The sequence below is a fragment of the Myzus persicae genome, unplaced genomic scaffold (assembly GCF_001856785.1).
Source record: "Myzus persicae strain clone G006 unplaced genomic scaffold, MPER_G0061.0, whole genome shotgun sequence".
NCBI classification, from domain to species: domain Eukaryota; kingdom Metazoa; phylum Arthropoda; class Insecta; order Hemiptera; family Aphididae; genus Myzus; species Myzus persicae.
Window position 1 is genome coordinate 33,451 of NW_019104278.1, and position 24,026 is coordinate 57,476.

The window sequence follows — 24,026 nt, forward strand, 5'->3', positions numbered from 1 at the left end:
ATATCTATAGGTATTCGGTACTTACTAATTTCACATTTAATCAACCTATTCCATTTTCTACATATTATTATAATATAATACCGACATTAATATGTTATATCTAACCATATGTATGCAATATATAGGTGTACGGTTACCATTTACAAGAACTTTATCGAAAATACAATTTTATTAAACTCAATTTATCTATTATTGTAAATTGTAATAGCCAATTGCCAATAGGTAGGTTGTAGGTACGTAAAATATAGATTATAGGTAATTATACAGCACTATAATATTGTATATAGTATATAGTATATACCGTTTTGGGTGTCTGCACACCACCCTTGAAAAAATCCTAATAGTCAGTATACAATATACATATAAAATAAAATTGAAATCAGTAATTTCTGAATTATTAAGCTTTATGAACTATAAGCATATATACCTAATAGTCCATTCTCCGTAGAATATATTTTAATAAGTTTAAAGTTGTGGGGGCTAAGACGATTTAGTTAAGTAGATACTGTATATTCTATGATTCCATAGTAAGTACCTACCAATAGATAATTAATATTAACAAATTACTAAATACTCGATATATTTACATTTTACAAAATATTATTACAAAAAAAATACCTACCTAATATGTTTGCTATATAATAAAAAAAACACTTAGGTGGGTACCTAACATATTAAATTGTAGATTATTATTATTTAGTTCGAAATATTGGGTGGTAATTAAGTTCTTGTAGTTCAATATTATTATCGTTATTTATTGCTGTCTTCTGGTTACTTGTTTCCAAATGTACTTGTATAGTTTCATGCTTTTTCCAGCTATTAGCGTAACGGAAATGCCTCGAAAACGATCTAAACATCTGAAAAAAAATGTACTAAATATAGCCAAAAGCAATATAGAACCGTATAGATATAATGCCCTGTATAAAAATATGCATAGATACCCATCATATTCCTTATTAAAAACAAATTAATGACTAATAATTAATACAAATTATTTAGTGCCTACTATACCATATTATATAATATTACGATTCGTTTTTTTAACCAATTTATCATTGCTATTTCTTTGTACGTACCTACTATATAAAGGCCTAAAGTAATTTTAAACGCATACTTCAACCATGGTACCTACATTATAATTTCAACGGCTTATTACAACGGCCATTAATTATAACGGTACCTACCTATATTATGAAACTGTAATTACCTATCTATTTATATGTTTTTTTTTTTAAATGCAGTGCTTGACTTGTGGGGTAGACGAAGGGAGACGGAGTACATCAACTCTTTTACAGAAATTTAAGAGAACCCTACTTTTATTTTTAAGGGGAACTCACTGGACTCTACACTATTCTGCATTTTTATCAAAATTCGAGATATACCATCATAATTTGTCTTATGGATTATTTCATAACCACGGATCTATAAGTTAGTTAATATTAACTAAGTATTACTAAACTATTCATTTATTTACTTTTATTATCATTTTTAGTTTAACTTTAATATAATATGTACAGTAGTTATACTAATTATCTATTATATAAATTTGTATTTGTATTTTTTTTAATTGATTAATATGATTAATATGATTATTAATATGTTCTTAATATGATTTAAATAGGGGTATTAGGGATGTGGGCTCAGTAACGTTTAACAAGTGATGGGGAAGCTATTTTTTAAAAGTATGCACAGTCCCCTATTTTAATTTTTCCAAGTCGAGCAGTGAGTGTATTTGTATGATATACGGTGTATTTTTGTACCCCTCTATATTATACTCTGCTTACATCAAAATTTAATGTTGTGTCTATTTTCGTAAATGTATAGTAACCAATAACTAATAATAATATTAATATAGGTTAACCCAATAGCTGATTACCAAAGGTCATCTTTTATCAATAATAAAAAAAATGTAATAGATAATAGATACTTCACATTAATAAAAAAAAAGTTCTTAAAATCACTATTTAGGTAGGAAAAATTTTAAAAAACATGTCATAGTTTTTCGTATCTTATAAAAATATTCAAATAGTACCTAGCAACAATTCTAATTCGTGTCAGATTTTTCAATTTATATATTATGAGATCTTAATGAAACTTTTGAAGTTAATAAACTTCACCAGGTCAACAAACAAACAATGTGTACATTTTTAAAGGGACTAGGTAAATTGAGTCCGAAGTACCATTTTTGTGGTAAACTGAGTCCCAGGTCTGAAAAGGGTATAGGTAAACTGAGACCCGAATAAGTTTCCAAAAAGCACATTTTGTTTCCCACTTTTACAGAGAAATTTATGTCCGTCAACTATAAAAATTGTATTGTTTCATTCACTTGTCATTAAATCCATTGTTATAAACCACACAGTTTTTTGTAATAAATAATTTTAAGAACTATAATTTTGAAATTGAACATTTGAACTACAACCGGTGACTTGTTGTCATAGTCATCGGTGTAATTGACGTATTATTTGACGATACGTTTTTTTGATAATCGATAAACGGATAATATAGTGTGATCATTTTAGTGCTCGTTAGGTCTTTCCAAACGCTATCGTCAAATCGGTAGGTAATCGATAATCACTAATTGGTGACTATAGTCACTATACAGTACTCATTGAATGTAGAGATTTTTTATTTTTAAGTTATCGTCGGTATTTATAAATTATTTTTTCGAAAAATATTATTACTTGGGACTCAATTTACCTAGCACATTTAAGTTTTCCGGACTCAATTTACCTAGCACTAATATCCACCCAATTATTTGGGACCCAGTTTACCACTCCCGTTTTTAAAAAACCTAAAAAAAATCAATACATAGGTAGAGGTACATGAATTTAAATTATGTAAGCATAAGCATTATGTTTATATGATAACCTTAGTCCTTACACATAGTATGTTTTTCATAAATGTCATAAAAAACATAAATTTATTTTTAATTAGATTTTATATTATATTATCATGATAAAACAGAATACTTAGTAGTACAATAATTTATTTACCAAGATAAAAATGTTAGTTCGATAATATTAAGACATTATTAATTAGGCATCGAATAACAATATCATCATAAATAATTATACCAAATTACCCTTCAATGATTAATGACATTTCCAACTGATTGCGTGTTAACTGTATGTACCTTTGAAGAACAACCAAATGTTGCAAAGCATAAAATTATGATATGTGGAAAAGCTAGCATCATCCAATAAATAAAAAAATTTATCGGTCGTGAAAAATCGCCAAACATGTATTTAAATAAATTGCTAACTGGAAGCAGAAGTATTATAATGGCCAACCCTTGAAAAAGTAAAAATGTAAAACCAATCCATGTAACTTTTTCACAGTGTTCCAGTATTTCCTAAAATAACAATTATAATTAATATTTTACTTTTTTTACTTAAGTATATTTGTGTTGCCACTGTTGTAAATCAAAATAATTCCATAAAAACATAAAATAAAGGGTTTTTTATATGAGATTTGAATTGAATTCTTAGGTACTAATTAATTTAAAAAAAAATTATATAAACAAATTATTTAAAAGTATATTTATTAAATTATTGCTAATACCTAAGTAAGTATAGGTACCTAATAATAGTTTACTATTTAAAATATAATAACCGTTATAGTTTTAATCAGGTATTCATTAAAAATATTTAAGATTATATACGTATTATGTGTAGGGTTTACAGCCTCTAACTCAAGTATTATCAAAGTCTTATCAAACTTATTAACAAATAAAAAACTTTATTAATACTGAATTAGATATTATATTTACCTTTCAAGCAAAGGATTAATTATTTTTTAAACCAAAAAGATAAAAACTAGATGCCTAATAGTTCTAAAAATATTTATTACCTACCTATTTCTTAATAAACCTATTCAATTTATAGTTATCAGCATTTAAATGTAGTTTATGCACATACGACATGGGTATTGGCCATTGGGTATACAAGTTGATAATCGTAGGTACTATACAGTATGTCGACAATAAAAGGAACACGAAATATTTTGAACGCACGACGCTGAATTTTATTTGGGGTTATTTCACTGCATAAAGAGTTTAATATTTAACTTATTTTTGAAAAATTTAAATTCAAATACCAACCATAGATATGCAACAAAAATTTTTTTTAAATTGTAATTCCTCCTTTTGAGTTTGAGTTTCAATAACTTAAATCTTTTTCAGTAACTTTGACTGATAATATTTTTCTCTGTCTTAAAAATTGATGTACTGAAATGAAGGTGAGTTGAAGTTTCAATTTAAGCATGTTGTAATTATCATTTATTATTAACAACACGTATTTGTAATTTTAACAGGAAATCTAGTAGGTATTTACAATTTTACAATGTTGCATGAAATTTTGTATGTTTTTTTTTGAAAACTCAGATGTAGTGTCGTAAGTAAAGCACATTTACATTATTTTTACAAAATTATTTACTAACATTTGTAATGTGTAATTTAATTTACTTAATAACCATAAACAAATACAAAATTCATAAATCGAAATTTTAAACTCATCTCCCAATAAGTCAATTTGAAAAAACCTCAAAAGTCGAAATTGCTTAAAAATTTAAGTAATTTAAATTCAAATTCAAAATCAGGATACAATTCAAAAAAATAAATTGTTATTTTGCCAATTTTAGTTTACCAGTCTTAATAGTCTGCTGTTAGTTTTGATATTAACGTGAATTTACCTATCTATTATAAAATTTAAATGTAAGATTATTATCTAATGTCCCCTTTAGCCTTTTATTGATACCTATTATTATTATTATTTTTTAATTAAGTTATGGTCTTTACGAAACTGTACGTTTTAAAATAAGTATAACTTACTTAAAACTAATAATAACAATAAAAGAGTAAGTGGGACCCTTGATAATAACCTTGTATTCAAATTGTAGAATATCTCAATTCACTATATTATCAAATATCAATACTAACATAATCATACTACGGAAACTGGTGAATTAAAATTTGCTATGTCATACGTGTGTAAGACGTTAACAACACAGCTCCGTCCTCTTAAGCCTTAAATGCAGTAAAAAAATCCCATTTTGAAATTTAGTGACATGGGTCTTGTGATATTTCTTGTTACCTTTCTCGTTAAACACACTGTATGCTCACTAGTTAAGATAATTACTTTAATTTAAACAATTATTTAAAGCTACTATAAAATTATTACAGTCTTAAATCTAAAAAACCATTTTTTAGATTAAGTATTTTTTACCTTATATACAGTTTACATACATGCAGGTCGAATCTTATGATGAGAGTCTTACGTTAAATGGATCACTCCGTATAAATATTTTTGAAGTTGTTAACCTATAACCTAACCTAACCTAATATACACATTATCTGCATTTTATAAAAATAAGTTCTCGTGAAAGATTTACCTTTTTTAAACGAAAATAATAAGAAATTCAAAATATGTTATTATTTAATTTGTGTAATAGGTACCTATATATTATTAGCACATAACTTTTTTATTATATTTACAACCTTGACATAACAAATAAAATGTTTAATATACCGAAATAATTTGAAAACATAAATAAATGTTGCACACTTACCACTTGCACGTACAAACATTTGATCATCGTTATAATCATAATAACGGGGAGCGTAGAAATTACTTCCACTATCCAAGCACACGTGAAATACCATGGGTCTAAGAAACTGTCACCCAAAATGACGATACACACAAAATATTGAAATGTGCCAAGCAACAGCCAACCAAATGGTATGCCAATCAAATACGTCAAAGGCATTGTGGATTGTTTGCTATACCACACGGTAAATTGCTATACAGTAGAAATCCATATAATGTATAATTATTTATTTTTCAGTAATATTATATAGTAAGATAAGATTATACGTGAATATTAAAATAATCAGTAAGCTGCATAATGTATTATATGAACTATTATAAATGTATAAAATGTATACATGTTGCAGTTTTACAGGCAAATTAGGAATTTCGGGCATTCACAATGGTCAATAAATTTGGGAAATATAAAAATGATAATTTTAAAACTCCATTGTTTTGGTGCTCAAATATTGTTTTTTATTAATAAAAAAAGATTTAAAAATTTAATTTTGACGAAATTTAATATTTAGACAGAGAATAACGATCTTAGTTATTTTGCTAGAATTAAAATATATATGTAAAATATATATGTAGAGGACTAGACATTTTTACTTATCTATCTCGTCAAACTCGTCCATATAAAATAACTTGTCCTGGCTGACTGACCTTCCATCATCGCCTAGCCGGAACTACTGAAGGTATGAGTATGAAATTTGGTCAGTGACTAGTTCCGTTTTATAATGTAGAGCCATTAAGAAATAATTTTCTAAAATTTGCATTTTAAAGAGGTCCTCAAATAAGGATTTTGAGATTCAGGGTGGAAATTGAAACTATTTTTTGTTTATAAGTGGCTGCCATTGGTTGCTAGTTCAGATCAGGTTCAAGCATACATCAAGTCATCGAGTTTACATGGTCTTGATTAAAGAAGTTATTTCGCAAAGCTTACTCCTCCCCCCCCCCCATCGTGAATATATTTTTCTATATCAGTATACGTCTATATTTCATAGTCAATTAGGTACATAATTTATGAGTATCGTCAGTACTTATGATAATAATTAATATGAATATTTGATATGTAATAAAATAATATAATGTAGCAATAGAAATATTATACTTATTAAAATGTTTTATTGGCATCCCCTCCTTTTAAAAAATCTATAGCTACGAGCCTACGGTGCTATAACCACTGGGTACAGTGACGCCGATTTTTCCGTGAACTGAAATGCACTAGAACTAAGATACACTCAAACCGAGATACACCTGTGTTGCGTATATACAATATACTATATAGGTCACAGGATGTGCCCCAAAAAAAAACTACACGTGGGTGAAGCTGGATTATTCGGTTATAGTATTATTATATTTTACCCTACGTAATAACATTTTTACAACACAGTTTAGATTAACTCTATGCTATTATCTATTGGCTATTATTACATACCGTATTACTTACTTACTATAGTAACATAAAAGATAAATTACTATATTAGTATAGGTAATAGGTATAATAGCAATATAATATATAGAAACCTAGGTTAATATATTTTTAATTAAACTTAGTAAAATAGGATGACTACAAACAGTCCCTGCCGAAATTTCTGGCTAAAGCCTTGATTTTCATATTTTATTATATAATGTAACATATTTATACTCAACCCCCCCCCCTAAATATTTTTCTGGCTACGGTCTTGACTGTTATAATAGGCCAATTCACTCTAATATCAAAACTAACAGCACACTATTGAAACTAGTGAACGAAAATGTTCTATGTCGTACGTGTGTACCAATACAAATGGGTTAAACACTACTGTGTTATGTTAAGCTTTCATCTAATGTTAGGTTAGGTTAGGTAAAAAGAAAAAATACAATAGTTTGGTAACCAACTTCTCCACATTTTTTTATTCTAAAATCTATTCCTTGAGTTATTGTATTAAAATAAAATAATAATATATACATTATATTTAAAAGAATTTTAATTTAAAAATTGAAAGTTGAAAACTATAGAAAGATTTCTTTGGAATGTTTATAGTTTAAATTATAATTTATAAGTAGGTAACCTGGATGTATTTGAATTAAAGTTACGTACAACATTTATATTATACACAAATATAATATTAATATGTTTGTCATTATAAATTAAAATTCGATCTTAATATTATACCTACATCAGTTAAGGCGCAACTCTCCCCTCCAAAAAAAAATTCCTTAGCCCTCCTAAATGAAAAATAATGAATCTCGGAATTCGTGTTTAGTACTTATAGACTCTGCCCCACATGCAAGATCTAGTTGATCTAGTTGTGCCAATGTACATTATTAGTTATAGGAAAAGTAATTAATGTTTATAATTATGAGACAATTAAAACTAAACATCCACAAAATATCTTAATGACATTGCAATGTGATGTTTCGTATAAAGATATTATGTTAGCCGTTCCCTAACATAAAATGTTTAGTGGGTAGCACATAAATACAGTGGTCAGTGGAGTTATAGAGGGTGGTAAGGGTTATATCCCCACATTGTTCCTCAAATTTTCTTATTTGTGTCTTTTGTTCTTTAGCACCACAATTTTAATTTTAATGCATCACTAGGGTTCTGGGTTAGGATTTCATAGCATTTGCATATTTCTTATAAAATGCTGAAAGATATCAGAGTAAGCTTAACATTTGTTTCATGATTCAGAGAATTGTAATGAAACATTTTATTTTGCATACTTTGAGATTTTTTTAAATTCTAGTGCTTTTTCTGGAATTTTTGAGATTTTTTTTATTCAAAATTTGTCATATTTTATGAAATAACATTTTAATGCAAGCGTTTTTGGTTATTGTCTAATTTTAAAAGTAAACATAGATTAATTAAAAGAGAACGATTATACGGACGTTCTGACATATCATTTTGTATTAGCTAGGTACCTATATTTAGTTTTGATTTTAAACTTTTGTAGTTTTGTTATTTGCTAATTTTGATGAGCTCATTTTTGGTCATTTACATCTGTGATTAAATCGAACTATTGTTGAAAGCATTAGGTGTATTGTGTATTTGTGTATAGTTTATTAATACTTATGACTACTCGATTAATGTACTCATCATACCTACAGACTATAGTATACTTTTGCAATGTTTTCGGTTGAATGTGTTTTGGTTATTTCTTTGTCTCGCCTTAACTGATACTTATAATACCTTGTTTTGAAATTCCAAATGCTGCATATTTTATTGTTTTCAACCTTGTATATTTTTAGCACTTATTAAGAGTTGTTTAAAGTAATACTAGGTATAGCACATATTTTTGAGATTTTAAGTGCTATAAAATCCCAACCCTGATTATTACTTATAACATATATCCCCTCCCCCCATTGAAAATTCCTGAGCATGTCACTGTGCAGATATACATAACATATGTACTAAACTTAATTTTTAAAATGGTTTTATTCATGAGATATATCCATTAAAAATCTAAGTATGATATATTTTATTTCCCTACACTGCATGTTTGTACAACTCTACATAAATTGAATTTTCAGATAATAATTCAGTACCTAACTAACCTAAAAAAAAATTTTACAGTTTAATAATAACACTCACGTGTATCATTCCTCGATTGGGAGCCATGCTTCTCAATAAAATATTTCCTTCTAATCGCAAAGGAACTGATGAACATTGGCACATTTCCACATCTGTAGGTTCGGAATCGTCTTCTCTATAAGTCGCTGTACTGCGACAACGGTTAACATTTATAGTCGAAGATTTTGGTTTCCCGGTCTCCAATGAATCATCTTTAGAGTGAATTTTTGTTGCTGGCATTTTAAACTAAACACATTTTTAGATACAAAATGATTGATTATTTTCAATACCCATCAATACAAATATAATATATTTAAAAGCCCAAATTTAAAAGAATATTTAATATAATATGAATGTAAAATGACAAGTGGTTATTAAAAGTAAAAAATTGAAGACAAATATTATACAATTTAAACTCAAAATCAGTTTTTGATAAAATCAATTTTTGTTTTTAGTTCAACTCTAAAAAAATGACTTTAGATACATAAAATGTTCAGTGAATATCTATATTAACATTTTATGTATACCTATAGGTATACCATGAGATTTTAAAAACATTTTTACTCACGTTGAATGATTTATAGACAAATGAATTTTTCGATTATTATTAGTTTTTTTAAATTAATGTTGATAAAAAAATGTTCGCTAGGTCAAAAAACTTGAAAATGTAAAACAAGGTTCCTTATAAGTTGTTGTTAGAGGAAATTAAAAAAACTAGAAGAACGTAGAAGTTAGACCACGAAAGTTTGTAAATTTTTTTGAGTTAAAAATTTATAAAAGAAGTTATTTTAATAATTTTATCTACGAATTGAAAATTTAAAACAAGGATTATTAAAAATAGTTTATACAACCAAAAAATCTAAATAATATATAAGCACATATTTTGTACAGGCATTTTAAGTTAAAATTTGGAATAAATTACATATTAAGACTAACTAAAACAAGCATAACGACTTCAGTTATTTTGTTGTAATTTAAAAATATTATTTGTGGGTAGATTCTTTAAAAGATAAATTTTTAGAATAGCCAATAGGTACATAATTATATTATATGTATATATATACGCTGTTTAAACACGATAACACATTCAAATGCAATTTTTATAGAATTTAATAGAGTACTATATTGTACTAATGCCTATTAGTAAAATAGTTTAATTTAATCACAGCAATATCATAAAATTTACTTAGTTATTAAATAGGCTGAAAAACAGTCTTCGATCAGAATCGTTTTTCGTACACAGTGGTTTTATATTATCGAATTCAAATTTAAAATTTAATACATCACTACAGTGACTCTCTAGACATCTAATAATGTACAGTCACTCACTTACTCGCTTTTTCCTCCCTTATACCTATAAAGATAATTAATAATGTATTGCTTAACGTTTTTTATTCATGAATAGGTACTATAGGTAGGTACAAAAAAATGTATAGGTATTATTTTACATGATTAAAGAGTTATTATAGGAACAGTTTAAGATGATTTTTTACGAGAATATGAATGCTTATCCTTAATATAATTTAATCCAGTGTAAAATTAAAAACAAGATTTCTAAATGTATCTATGAACGATTTACCTACCTATAATACTATACAGATATACATAATATATTAAATCTATCATACATTTATATACATAATATTAAATTTAACTAAACCCGATGTAGAAACTATAATATAATCTAATAACATACAAAACGTAATTATATTTATATTCTATAATATGGGCCCCTAGGTACGTTACATAATTAATCAGTTTAAGTTATTATAGTTGATAAATGATAACTGTACCCAGGTATTTAGGTGTTCAGTAATTACCTCTGAATTTTCTGACACTGCTATTATGCGGTTTGAGGGTTGTGTACAAAACAGATAACGGACCATCTGACTATTGAAATAATAGCTAGAGTGACTGGACGGTATTTGACGTCTGCATCAACTACTAGGTATATCTGCATATTATAGTGATAGCATATAGTCCATAGAGCTATAATGTGACACCAAAATGTCAAAATACCTTTATTATTATTATTATGCAATTTTGAACAATCTGTTTATTGTTGTTATGTATACATTAGCAATCTTTTAAAAACTTGATTACATAATTATGAATTTTTGTATCAACATAAACAATACGAGAACTAACAATATATTTATGTTTAACTAGTAGGTACTTACCTAAATGTTAACTTTATTGAACTATTACAATACAATAGCACTTATGCACACAATACAAAGGTCACTTAAAATGTATTTACATTTTACATGATACTTAAATAAAAAATAATAATAATTTCTTAATTAACTTTAGACAGTGCTCGAAATATTAATTTTTAATTACAGAAGCTCAATCCAACTATTTAATATCTGCGTTCCAATATCAAAATTATCTAACACAGACCCGTTGGAGGCTTTTTTTCATTTCCTAAATGCTGAATACTACATTTCTGCTTAGTTATTGCATTTTAGGTTTATTTTATTCGAATTGTGCGAAATATATGTAACTATAAACTAGGTGCCTATGTAACATGTAAGTAAATGTAGATTTCTATTTACCATATTTTTCGATATTTTTAAAAATTACATAAATACATTCAGTTACTTAAAAATTCCTTTTTGTAATATTATTATAATTTGTATTTACTTACCTACATGTTTCAGTAGGAAATAAAACATTAAAAATTATCAGTGATAATATCTTAATTCCTGGTTCAGGCGTGCGTATATTATGTCAATATTGTCAACACTATAGTCACTAGTCCACAGATAGTTGATAATACAATAATAAAATAGTAAAATATACCTAATTTATTGTACATATATATTCACTACGACTACTGCACTAGGCAAAGAACTATGCTTGATAAAGGTAGATAATATAAACACACTAGTCCCTAGGTATAACAAAAATAGCAAAGTGTCAGGTAGGTAGTTTAAACCATAAAAAAATATTTTTGATATTAAAAATTTAATATTCATTAGGTTTTTTTTTTTATTATTGATCGTTACAGCTTCGGCAGCATAGGCCATTAGCTTATGAGTTTTATACAATTATATACTTATAAAATATATATGCTTAGAATAGGAGAGAAAAAAAAGAACAGTTTATACAAAATTAATAACTTATTCTATTTAATTATTATATGCTTTATCTAGTTTTAATGCCTTGGGGAACGATATGATGTTTTCTGGTAGGCAGTCGGGACCGATAATCTCGTACAGGTTCAATGGTATGTTATACTTTTTTCGTTCTTCCTCGTTGGATCTGCACTCTGTCAGCAAGTGTTTAACAGTGAGGGTCATTCCGCACAAGGAGCATCCGTTGGTGTTTGGTTGTTCATAAGGTGTCCATGAGTGAGGAGGGTGTGACCGATTCTTAGTCGGGTTATTATTATTTCTGTTTTTCTGGTTGTTTTTGTTCGTGACCAGGGATTTATATTTTATTTTATTTCTCGTAGTTTGTTTTTTTGCTTTACCCAGTGGTTTTGCCATATGTTCTGTGTTAAAATATTTATATGATTTTTTGTGTCTATTATTTAGTTGTATTTTTGTTTGGGTCATTAGGTTTATCATTGGCAATAATTTAAATTTACTTGATTTTGAAATATATCTAAGGGAGAGCTTCAATTAGATACCTAATCAATTGAAGCCCAAACATCATCTAATCAGGCTATACGCAACTGTTGTTTTATAGGTATACACCTATTAATATACATCATGTAATGAACAAGATATGTCTAAAAAGTTAGTGTACATACACATACTAAACTTATTGTGAACGTAATGTTATTTTAGAACTATAAAAAAGTCAGTGTTTAGAACATTCACTAAAAATGAATTCGTTCACTAGATCGTTCATTTAATTTTAATTTTTCATAATAGGAATTATAATAAGAAAATATTATCATATAGTACAATTAATCAATGTGAAAACGTTCACATTTAATCTAATAAAAACGAGTGATGTAAGCGTATCGTTCACTAAATATGAACGTGAACATGTGAACGACGTTCTTTCTAAACATTAAGTCACTCGATAATTCGAAATTTAGGGGACTGAGTTACAAATTCGATTTATAGAGGTTTTCGATTTACCGAGTGTTCGAATAATCGAAGGAAAAAAAAATTAATTCGAATTAAAGAGAGGTAAAAAATTATATATGTATTACGTTTATTTTGACATTTACTTATAAATAAAATTATGTTTTAAAATTATTAATTGATATTTATTTACTATTCATATTATTATATTTTACATATTATTAAAGAAATCTGTTATTTTTTTTGTGAAAAATTGTTGAACCCAGGCCCCGAGACCCCCATTTGATTCAGTTAATAAGGGGCCCCCACAAAATAATTACCTTTTTTTTTTTAATTTTTCTAGTAATTTTCAAAAAAATATTCTATTTTTTTTTTAAGTAAACGAATCACTATATTGGGATTGGTAATTTTCTTCTATTACTACTTAATTATAAATAGAATTACTCAACTACAGTGTTGAGTGATGTGTCGTGTACTCGTATATAATAGTAATTTGAATTTCAAAACTAGTATTATTTCGTGAGTGTTGTATTAATTATTATACATTTATACACAACGTTCGAAGTTTGGTTTTCATTTATTGGCAAAAACATTGCTTGAACTAACTTACTAAATATTATTTAACGAATCAAATTTTTTGTTGATAATAATTTGAAGGGTTTATTTTAGTTTTCAATAGCATCAAATATATTTTAATATTAACTTTTTCAATGGTTTTAACTTTTAATGTACTAAATGTCTAGTGTCTACATGTCTAAATGAAAAAATAAAAAGACATAACTTTAAAGGTTACTTCTATTTACTTATTAATTGCATTAAAATTTTATAAATCTATATTAATTATGTTCAATAATCAAAGCAATATAATTTTGAAGCTTAAGTTTTAAAGCATGTAGATCAACTAAAAATTCTTATATTTCAATATTATGTGAGCCCTGGGGCCCCCCCAACCCTAAATCCGGGGCTCCCTGACTGATAGCATTGAAAATCGTATCGCATCTTTTTTCGTCCATTTCATATTGCTTATAAAATTGACGGAATAATGTCATATAAATAGATTGGCATAATCTTTATACGTATGAACTTACACATAACCACGTTTAAAGAAATTCGAATTATATAGGTTCGTGAAAAAAAATTCGAATTGTAGAGTGTCTGAGTGTGCCTTACCGACAGACATTTCGAATTATAGAGAAGATCGAAATACATAAATTTTTTCTAATTATAGAGGTTTTCTTAGGGGACTTAGCGTTTAGTTCAATTCATGGAGTTTTTCGAATTATCGAGGTTCGAATTATCGAGTGACTATACTGTACATTACTTACCTATATCAAAAAATAGTTAAAAACTTCATATACGATGTACAAGCTATTAGCTAACACAAGTATACATTCGAATATTCGAATATTCATATTCCCGAACATTATTTCGAATAATTTGTTTTTGAAAAAGGTAAGTTCCATATTTACATGCATATTTAGTTCCATATTTCCATATTTATATTATATACAATAATATAATTCTATATTGCCCTCTTTATTTAGATACATAATAAATAGATTTTATGGTCAAGTTGATAGCCATTTTCTGGATCAGCAAAAATGATTGACTAATTTTGAAGTTGGATTCTGGTAGCAAATCAGATCTAGGTAGTTGTTATTTAGTAGGGGTAGGGGGAGAAGAAAAACCTAAATAATATTTTTTAAATAATTGGGAAAAAAATTAGAGAAATCCCTGAATTTTTATGTAAAACTAGTAGTAGATAAAATACATTTTGTTTTTGATATGAAACATCTATATTGGCGCATCTTAATGGTAAGACCAAATCGTATGTGGTGACAGAAACAGCAAAAAAAAAAAAAATAATGAAAAAATGTGTGACTAATGGCGAAAATGTATAATAATATAAATAATTTGTAGTTGTACAACACATGATTCAATCCCTAGACAACATTCATAGATTCTATATATTCTGTTCAAAAAATAAACCTAGGTAAGTACCAAAACTATTTATTTGCCTCTTATTTATATTCTGAATATATTATTATTAGAAGAATATTAAGAACAATATATATATTTATTTCATTAACAAAACTCTATGTTTTTATTTATTTTACTCATAATTATTTATTTATGGGTTTTCTTTAATAATTATAAATTCTTTTAATGAACATGTATTTCGATATTTCACATCTATCCAGGCCTGAATTTACATTGGTGTAAAAAGAGCTTTTGTTCGAGGGCGGTATCTTTAACTTTGGGGTGTATTTGATCCTTAATCAGGCTCTGCATCTGCAAGGGTCCTAGGACGGACTACTTTTGTTGTTGTTCTATATAACGTTACATAAAAAAAAATTACAGCATAAAACTTGAATTTATCATGAAATTGACTTTGATATTTTCTAAGTATAAATTTCTTTTATTTTGATTCTTTTTGGTTTATTTATTAACATTTAAGATTTTCGAATTCATTTTTTTAATTTATAAATCATATCATTTTCGTTTGAGAGTAAATAAATTTGATAATGTAGTATAAGATATATTGTCGATTGCAAGATAATATTCAACGAACAGATTCTTAGTTAATAGGTACTTATGAAGGTATATTTAATTTTGAAGTTTCATCGGGCGACGTATGTGCTCTGCAATTTCATTTTGTTGCTCAAATATAGCATTCTTTAAATGCAATATAGATAATTTATGTAAATAAATAAGACAATAAAAATTATGAAAAAAACTTTAAAATATATGTTTTGATTATCGGATTAAAGCATTAAAAATCAAAAACTTCAGTTTACGAAATTATATAGGTACTTCGATAGAATTTGTATGATGAAATGTCTAGCCATTTTTTAATATTAAAATCTAAATGATTTAATATTACAACAATTTTTAAAAGATATATTTATACACCTATTTATAATTTGTCGTAAACATATAACTCATTATTTATATTGCTATTATAATTATATTTAATACTAAGTAATTTTAGTTGTACCTATCAATGTTATGGTCACAAATAACGTATTACACATTAAATAAATACAAATATGTTATTCATTTTAAGTAAATCTACCACAATACAAGGTTCCTCATAGGTAAGTTGAATTGCAGGAATAAAAAAAAATATATCAGGTGTATTTTCACAAATATTTTGTATGACAGCAGCTGAAGTTTAAATTTCGACGAAATCGGACATTCATATTTCATGCGTAACATGACAATTTTATTTCTCATCAAACGATTTTTTTCACATTTTGTTATAATTAAAAAACGAATAACAGTAGACAGGAATTTTTCAATTTTCACCAAACCTTTATGTATTATCATTTCTCAGTTCTCACACATGGCCTCGATAAATTTATAATTTTCTAAATATTTTGACTCCTTTTTTTTGTTAGCAATTTCTTAAAGACATTTTACATTTTTTTCAGCTCCATCTTTAATAACTCGTCGAATTACATGTTTCAACAAAAAAAAAAAAATCAAAAAATCGCGTGTTAGCTAAAGTACAATTATACCTTGGTATCTTTTCAAACATACTTTTACAGTCAATATTGCCTGTGCGGCTGTGCCGCCTATACACAATTTACTAGTTTAGGCATATGTTGTAAAAGTACACTGTATAGGCCATATATACTTTAAGACAGTTTGTTTAACTTCTTTTAATATAGTATAAATGTATAATCAATATACATTATGAATTAAAATTAAAAATTATATTCAAGTAGTAAGTATATATATATATTTATCAAGTGTACATGGAGCCCCCTCCACTCAACTGCCATTATATAAAAATGAAGAATAAAGTTGTTTTGTTGTAGGTTCCAACCTATTGTGTTAATTTTTCCATAATTTTAATTCATTTCTTATTGAACTTTCTAAATCTATCATTGATTATAAATACTAGTATAGTATTTATTTTATAATCAATGTTATTATCTAGTACTTTAGCTAACTATCATACTACCAAACACTGTATTCAAGATAACTTTATAAAACTGTGTGGCAGATACCTTTAAAATTTTAGTTCAATGCCCTAGTAAATTGTGTATCTTCTATTTTATAATTACCTTTCCATTTGAAAACATATATAAACTAAATAAGTTTAGTAAGATAAATTATTTATAAGTGTTTTTACGAGACCTGGAGTTTTTTTGTAAACTATAAAAACTGGCCTTTATCACCTATAGAACCATTTCCTTTATTTTCTTGATGTGAATCAAATTATTCTGTTAATATCGTGATGCCTACTTATGATATTACAGAATCAGCACTTGAAAACATGGGGTGGTGAGCGTTTTTGTTTTTACTAATTTATTTGTCAATATTTAAATTTATGATATGTTCTTTCTAGGATGATCATAGATATGTTGTAGATATGTTGTGAAAAAGTTTTTGGATGGGCCGTGACTCCAGCAAACATCAGTTGAATCTAGTGGAACTTCGTGAAATAAATCCAGACATTCTCAATGCTTCGATAACAAATTGCCCCATTTTGGCCATAGATAAAATGATTTTTCTTTGATTTTAGCCCGATCCCGCGGCTATCGGGACCGGCTGATAGTGTTATCATTTTAATCACATCAAATAAAATTGATAAAAACAGTTTGAAAAAAAAAAATATAATATATCTGAACGACAAGCAAGCAATAGCCTAAATTGTAGTACGTAGAACGTGGGTACTACATTATAATATTACACAATTAACAGTGCCTCGATCGATTTTTTATCGATCCACTATGTGTGAGAGGTGGTCGATTAAGTTCCTCTAAAATATCACTATGGGTATCGTCAATGGCATTCCGTTGATTCTTTTATTTGCTGTTTTAAAATTCGATGGATTACATTCCGTCGGCACAACAATTTGGGGACCTGGTCTCGATCCATTAATCGTTTTACCCGCTCGATATTTTTACGTTCAGTATGACCAAGATAAGTAAGTCACTTTACACAAAATCTTACATAAGTTAAATACCTAAGTACTTACATGTAATCATAACTCAACAAACTCAACATTCATTATGTTCTTAATTTAGTAAATTAATTATATTGGCTATACAATATAATAACAGGAATATTATTTACACAATTTGGAGTAGGGGGGGCATTAGGAAAACTGCTTCCTCTCAAAACTCTGCCTAGTCATCTCAAATCATAGTGTCTTGCCATGTACTTACAGTATTTTTCTATCTTGTCTGCATCTTAGATAGTAAACATAAAACCTAATATACAAAACTGGTTAATATCGTAAATTAATTTGCAAAAAAAATATACTTTAAAAATATATTAGGAGATCATCAAGATTATATTCTCACAAAAAAAGTTGGTCCATTTCTGTGTATTAAGTAGATCATAATTCAATTCAATTCTTAGTAGGTATTGAAGTATGTGAAGGGATACTAGAAGGCATTTATATTATAGGATATTCTGTTTGTAAGTTATAAATAATATTTCATGCTAAGATTACAGTAAGTACTTACATAATATAATATTATTGCTATTAAAATGTTTCAGATTTAATATTGCAGACTTTAATGTGTTAATAAGTGGTAAAACAAAAAATGGTAATACTTGTCGTATTTGGACGAATATCTTGGATAGAAAAGATGCATCATTTATAGTACGATACAAATTGTATGAAGTTTGCTATGAATTCAAGATATTAGTTGAAAATAAAAAATCATTAAAAAATTACTGGGATCATTTTGACAGAGGTAATTTAAATTGAAAATAGTTAACCAATATCTAACATAAATTTTTTTACATTAAATATGCATTAACAGATTTATTAGTTAAGTTATGTAACTATTGGCATCAAGTAAATGAATAAAATAAAATGTAAAATGTAAAATAACTTATTTCCTTGAAGGTTAAGACACCAAAAAATTATAACTATGTAAAAGTGATCATTAAAGAGGTCAAGCATATTTATAAAGGTATTATTGGACTTCTTCATTTTGTCATCCAGTTTTTACTTTAGTCCCACGTCCCACACCAAACTTACCCATTGTTTTTAATTGTATAGATTATTAATTTTCTTTTAAATAAAATCATCACTTTATAGGAAATCAAACACTAATATTCAAGTATAAGACTGTAGCTAGAAAAATATTTAGGGGGGGGGGGGTATAAATATGTTATATTATAATAATATGAAAATCATAGCCGTAGCCAGAAGTATGTTGAAGGGGGGTTAGAGTATAAATATGTTATATAATAAAATATAAAAATATAAAAATATAATTTAAATTAAATTAATCTTTATTTAAAAAATAATTAAATCTTATTTCAAAAAAAATTTTGAGGGCGGTTTGAACCCTGACCCCCTCCCCCCTGGCTACAGCCTTGTTCAAGTATCTTTAATGTTTTAAATTTTGAAAATAACTATGTTTCTAATAATCTTGTGATATAATATAGGGCCAATTTATCCAGACGAATGTGACTGTTCAAAAGTATCAATTGATACATGGCTATCAAATACTAAATGTAGAACTAATATCGAACAAATCAATAATGATCTCAATCAATTTAAGAACATAAATTTTAAAACGGTATTTGGAAAAATGGCTAAATTTTATAGTCAACACCCACACAGCACAAGCGTTTGTCATTATGTTGTCAAAAATAATTTAGTAAGTAATTATCAAAATGAAGAATTAGCATGATTAAAATTATAACTGTTGAGATAAATGTATTCGGTACTACCTTTATAAATTGCATTTTCAGATATTCCGAAAATGCTATGGAGAATATACAGGATTTAAGATGTTTATGGATAATCTATTACTGTCATTAAATCGAAAGGTAAAATTGTTTCTACTCTCTATTTGAATAAATATGTTTTACTGTTCAAATAGATGTTGGGAATAGATTTTTTTTTTAAACTAAATTGTTGCTTTTAAAAAATAATAAGTGATGCTACTAGTTATAAAACTTTATGAAATTAAAAGTTGACTATATTACTTTTTTGTTACCAAAATTGTGTAACATTACTTTTAACTCAAAAGTAATTATTTTATGTTCCAAAAAAATATTTGAATATGTAAAACTAAAAATAACATAAAATTACAAAATTTAAAACTGTTAAAATTGTTCTTCAATTAATTTTAATTTTATATATTAATGTGTCTTCAAAATGATTGTATTTAATTATAGTGATCAATTTTTGTGCGATTAATACTCGTATTGAAAAGCATTCTATAGAAATGCTTGAAGGGAGGAGTGAACTATACATTAATATAATTATTGGTAGATCATTTAATATATTAAAACTGTTTAAATAAAGATTATTACAAAAATATTCAATTTTAGCTCGTTTACACATTATCTACCATTTTTGGTTTTAAAAAATTTAATTAAAAAGGATTTTTCTTCACAAAATTTATAAAAACTAAACGGAGTTTAAATTAAATTAATGAACGTAGTTTCTATCATTTAATTTCAATAAATAAATAATTAAGTTGCCTTAATGTATGTTACTCCATAAAGTAACCATGTTTCTACCAAACACTGTATTCAAGATAACTTTGTATTACTGTGTGGCAGATGCCTTCAAAATTATAATACCCTAGTAAACTGTATATCTTCTATTTTATTATTGCCTTTCCAATTGAAATCAATTGTCTCATAAGTTTAGTAAAATCAATTATTTTTAGGTGTTTTTACCAGATCTGGAGTTTTTTGTAAACTTGGGAGACTGGCCTTTATCATCACCTAAAGAACTATTTCCTTTATTTTCTTGGTGTGGATCAAATTATTCTGTTGATATTGTGATGCCTACCTATGATATTACAGAATCAGCGCTTGAAAATATGGGAAGGTAAGTGTCCTTGTTTTTAATTTTTTTTCTTTTTATTAATTAATTAATTAATTTTAAGTTGATGATTTGTTTTTTGTAGGGTGACCTTAGATATGTTGTCAGTTCAAGGTAACATTGAAAAAACATGGTCACAAAAAATTGAAAAAGGTTTTTGGATGGGCCGTGACTCCAGCAAACATCGGTTGAATCTAGTGGAACTTAGTAAAATGAATCCAGATATTCTCAATGCTTCAATAACAAACTTTTTTTTTTATAAAGAATTAAAAGAAAAATATGGTCCAGGGAAAAAGCCCATTTCTTTCTTTAAATTCTTTGATGTATGATTACAATGACTGTGATTACAATGAGATTCTAGTTATTACATATTTTTTTTTTTTAGTACAAATACCAATTAAACATTGATGGTACTGTAGCTGCTTATCGGTTTCCATATCTATTAGTGGGTGATTCATTGGTTTTCAAACAAGACTCAGAGTACTATGAACACTTTTATAATGAACTGATACCATGGGTTCATTATGTCCCAGTAAAAAGACATTTAGATGATTTGCTAGATTTGATAGATATTATGATGAGCGATGACAAGACAGCTAGAAAAATATCACTGAACGGCCAAAAATATGCAAGAGAACATTTAGCACCTCATAACATATTGGGATATTACTTACTATTATTTCAAGTAAGTTTAAACAGAGATCACAACCACGTGTATTTTCTCCATCTTACAAACGAGCATAATGTGACAGCAAATCGGCTTTTTACAGAAGCAATAATGTAATGTTAGTTTAAATATTAGTGTCCCAATGCCATGACTTATCAAACTTAAAGGTATGAATATTATCTGCGTCTGTTCATCAGTTGTTTATAATATTTTAATTTTAAAGCAAGTATTGTGGTTCTATAAAATATTGCAATATAAAAAATTAAAATGGATATTTAAAAAAAGATGTCAATCAATTGTTTTTCAATGTTCTTACTTTAATCTTTAATAATAACTTTATTCACTTAAATGTTTAAGCTATCAATACACAAATGGTTCTGTTGAATTTCAATTTGCCATGTCATAAAATGTTTTTAAAAAGGAAACAAAAGTTAATTAAAAAATAAATAAATTAAATAACCTTACATAACCTAGCAACCTACCAACACCTTACCAAAAACCAAACTGGTGGCCCTGGACCCAAATGTTTTTCTAAACACTTTTTGCTACATAAGGTCTTTTCTAAATAATATCCCGTACAAATATAACAAAGAGTTTATACTACTGTATTGTGTTATGAAAGTTCCCGACATTTTTTAAAAGTTGTATTTAATAGCCCAAAATTGCCGCTGCCCACCGAGTCTTACTTGGTAACTCGCCTGGCCAATCCGGCCCTCAAGAGATAATTAACACATATATAACATAACTTTCCTAATATCCTATGTATATTTTGTTATTCAAGTTAAGGCTGTTCGTTGTTTAACTTTATTATGATATTAGTATATTACTAATAAGTGATTAGACATGATATCGCTATTTTGTTAGTTATAATTATATTTTGCATGGATGTTTTTAGAAATATTAAATATTTTACTAATCGTATTGAAAATATATTTTTTACTTTCTAGAATTATAGCAAATTTTTGAACTCAGTAGAAGTCCGTCCCAATATGGATGCAGTGATAAGTACTCCCAACAGTCCTAACAAAATAGCTTGTGAATGTGAATCTGAACCTGAACCTGAACCTGAACCTGAACCTGAACCTGAACTGTATTTGACAAATATTAAGATGGAGCTTTAAATTTAAATCATAATTAATGATTAATTCCCTTACTGTAAAAAATGATTGATGTACAATTTTTTTCTATCTGTGTTAAAAAAAATGTGTGGAAATGGATTATATTTGTAATTAAATATTCGATGATTGATTCTGTGTGATGTAGCTTATAGTTTTATTATGTATCTCAATTTAAATAACCAATCTCCTACTTTTTATTATATTGAATCTCATTAACTATTTATTCTTGCCTACTTATTGAAAGAGTTTATTATGGTTTGTAAGTAATTAATATTGGTTATTTTTTTTTTAATTTTATATTGTGTATCATATTATAATATGCTGAATTATTTATGATGTTTGATAATACTTAGTATAAAAACTAAAATTTTAGTCTCATTATTTAAATTGAATGATTTAATTTTGTATTCTTGCCTACTTAATTATTTAATTTATAGTGATAATATTTTACTTGTAATTATATGTTTTTTGTGTACCATATTATGCTATATGACTTTTATGCCATACCATAATAACATACTGTACTATACTACTACCAAGGCTGGGCATTATTAAGTTAAAAAATTTAACTTGATTTACTTTTAACTTAGTTACCTACCCTTTTTTAAATAACTACCAACTTAACAAGTTATTTTTTTTTCTCATGATATATAGTTAATAATCATTTTATAGTAATGTTAAGTTATTACTTTCTCAAAATGACCCTTATGTATTTAAAATATATTTTATACAAATTTTAATATTTTTTTTTATATAAAAAAAGAAATGTAGAGTTAGAAATAATTATAAATTCTAATGTTATATTATTATGTATTGTAATACAAAACTACAATTGACTATAAATACAATATAATTTAAACTTCCATAGAAATGTATAATGTCTTACTCAAACGTATTAATTTAAAATCTTTCAGCAATTATATTACTAGATAACCCAGTTCGACGTTTGATTATTTAAATTTAAATTAACATTCTTAAATCTTAATGAACCTGTTGGAAATACTGTGTTTAATTTTAACAGTGTTATCATAAATTATCTTGTGATGATATGAGCAACTTATCCGTTGTTTTGCATAGCTTTGAAATTGTGAATGTGAATGGTTAATTAATGTATTGTTATAATATTTGTTTGTTCTAATATCAAAAAATAATAAATAAAGCTACACTTGCTATATTTTGATATGTGTTCAATAATTTAATATAATACGTATAACAAACCATTTCAATATTATCATAACTCA

General features: G+C 26.6%; 2 protein-coding genes across 4 annotated transcripts; one reads left to right on the forward strand and one right to left on the reverse strand.

Moving 5' to 3' along the window:
- Window positions 1–226: 226 nt before the first annotated feature.
- On the reverse strand, window positions 227–5,809 carry LOC111040841. Of its 3 annotated transcripts, none has more exons than XM_022324902.1 (3): window positions 5,566–5,809; window positions 3,291–3,352; window positions 227–857 (listed from the first exon to the last, which is right to left on the reverse strand). In XM_022324902.1, exons 1-3 carry the CDS (start codon window positions 5,761–5,763, stop codon window positions 755–757), a joined length of 363 nt encoding a protein of 120 aa, XP_022180594.1. In that variant the 5' UTR covers window positions 5,764–5,809; the 3' UTR covers window positions 227–754. The 3 variants fall into 3 exon arrangements, with proteins under 3 accessions (XP_022180594.1, XP_022180593.1, XP_022180592.1); XM_022324901.1 differs by having other exon boundaries at window positions 3,263–3,352; XM_022324900.1 differs by having other exon boundaries at window positions 808–857; window positions 3,083–3,352; window positions 5,566–5,800.
- Window positions 5,810–17,731: 11,922 nt separating this feature from the next.
- On the forward strand, window positions 17,732–23,144 carry LOC111040834 (KDEL motif-containing protein 1-like). Its single transcript, XM_022324889.1, has 8 exons — window positions 17,732–18,123; window positions 18,702–18,901; window positions 19,605–19,819; window positions 19,914–19,991; window positions 20,843–21,006; window positions 21,086–21,323; window positions 21,386–21,685; window positions 22,615–23,144. Exons 1-8 carry the CDS (start codon window positions 17,969–17,971, stop codon window positions 22,786–22,788), a joined length of 1,524 nt encoding a protein of 507 aa, XP_022180581.1. The 5' UTR covers window positions 17,732–17,968; the 3' UTR covers window positions 22,789–23,144.
- Window positions 23,145–24,026: the final 882 nt, after the last annotated feature.

Excerpts from the sequence above, each read along its gene's own strand:
- LOC111040841 (XM_022324900.1), bottom strand. The coding sequence starts at position 5,763 with ATGCCTTTGACGTATTTGATTGGCATACCATTTGGTTGGCTGTTGCTT. Across the intron at positions 3,353-5,565 it reads AATGTTTGTACGTGCAAGTG|GAAATACTGGAACACTGTGA; the intron begins GTAAGTGTGCAA and ends TTGTTATTTTAG.
- LOC111040834 (XM_022324889.1), top strand. The coding sequence starts at position 17,969 with ATGGGTATCGTCAATGGCATTCCGTTGATTCTTTTATTTGCTGTTTTA. Across the intron at positions 19,820-19,913 it reads ATGTTGTCAAAAATAATTTA|ATATTCCGAAAATGCTATGG; the intron begins GTAAGTAATTAT and ends TTGCATTTTCAG. Across the intron at positions 21,686-22,614 it reads ATTACTTACTATTATTTCAA|AATTATAGCAAATTTTTGAA; the intron begins GTAAGTTTAAAC and ends TTTACTTTCTAG.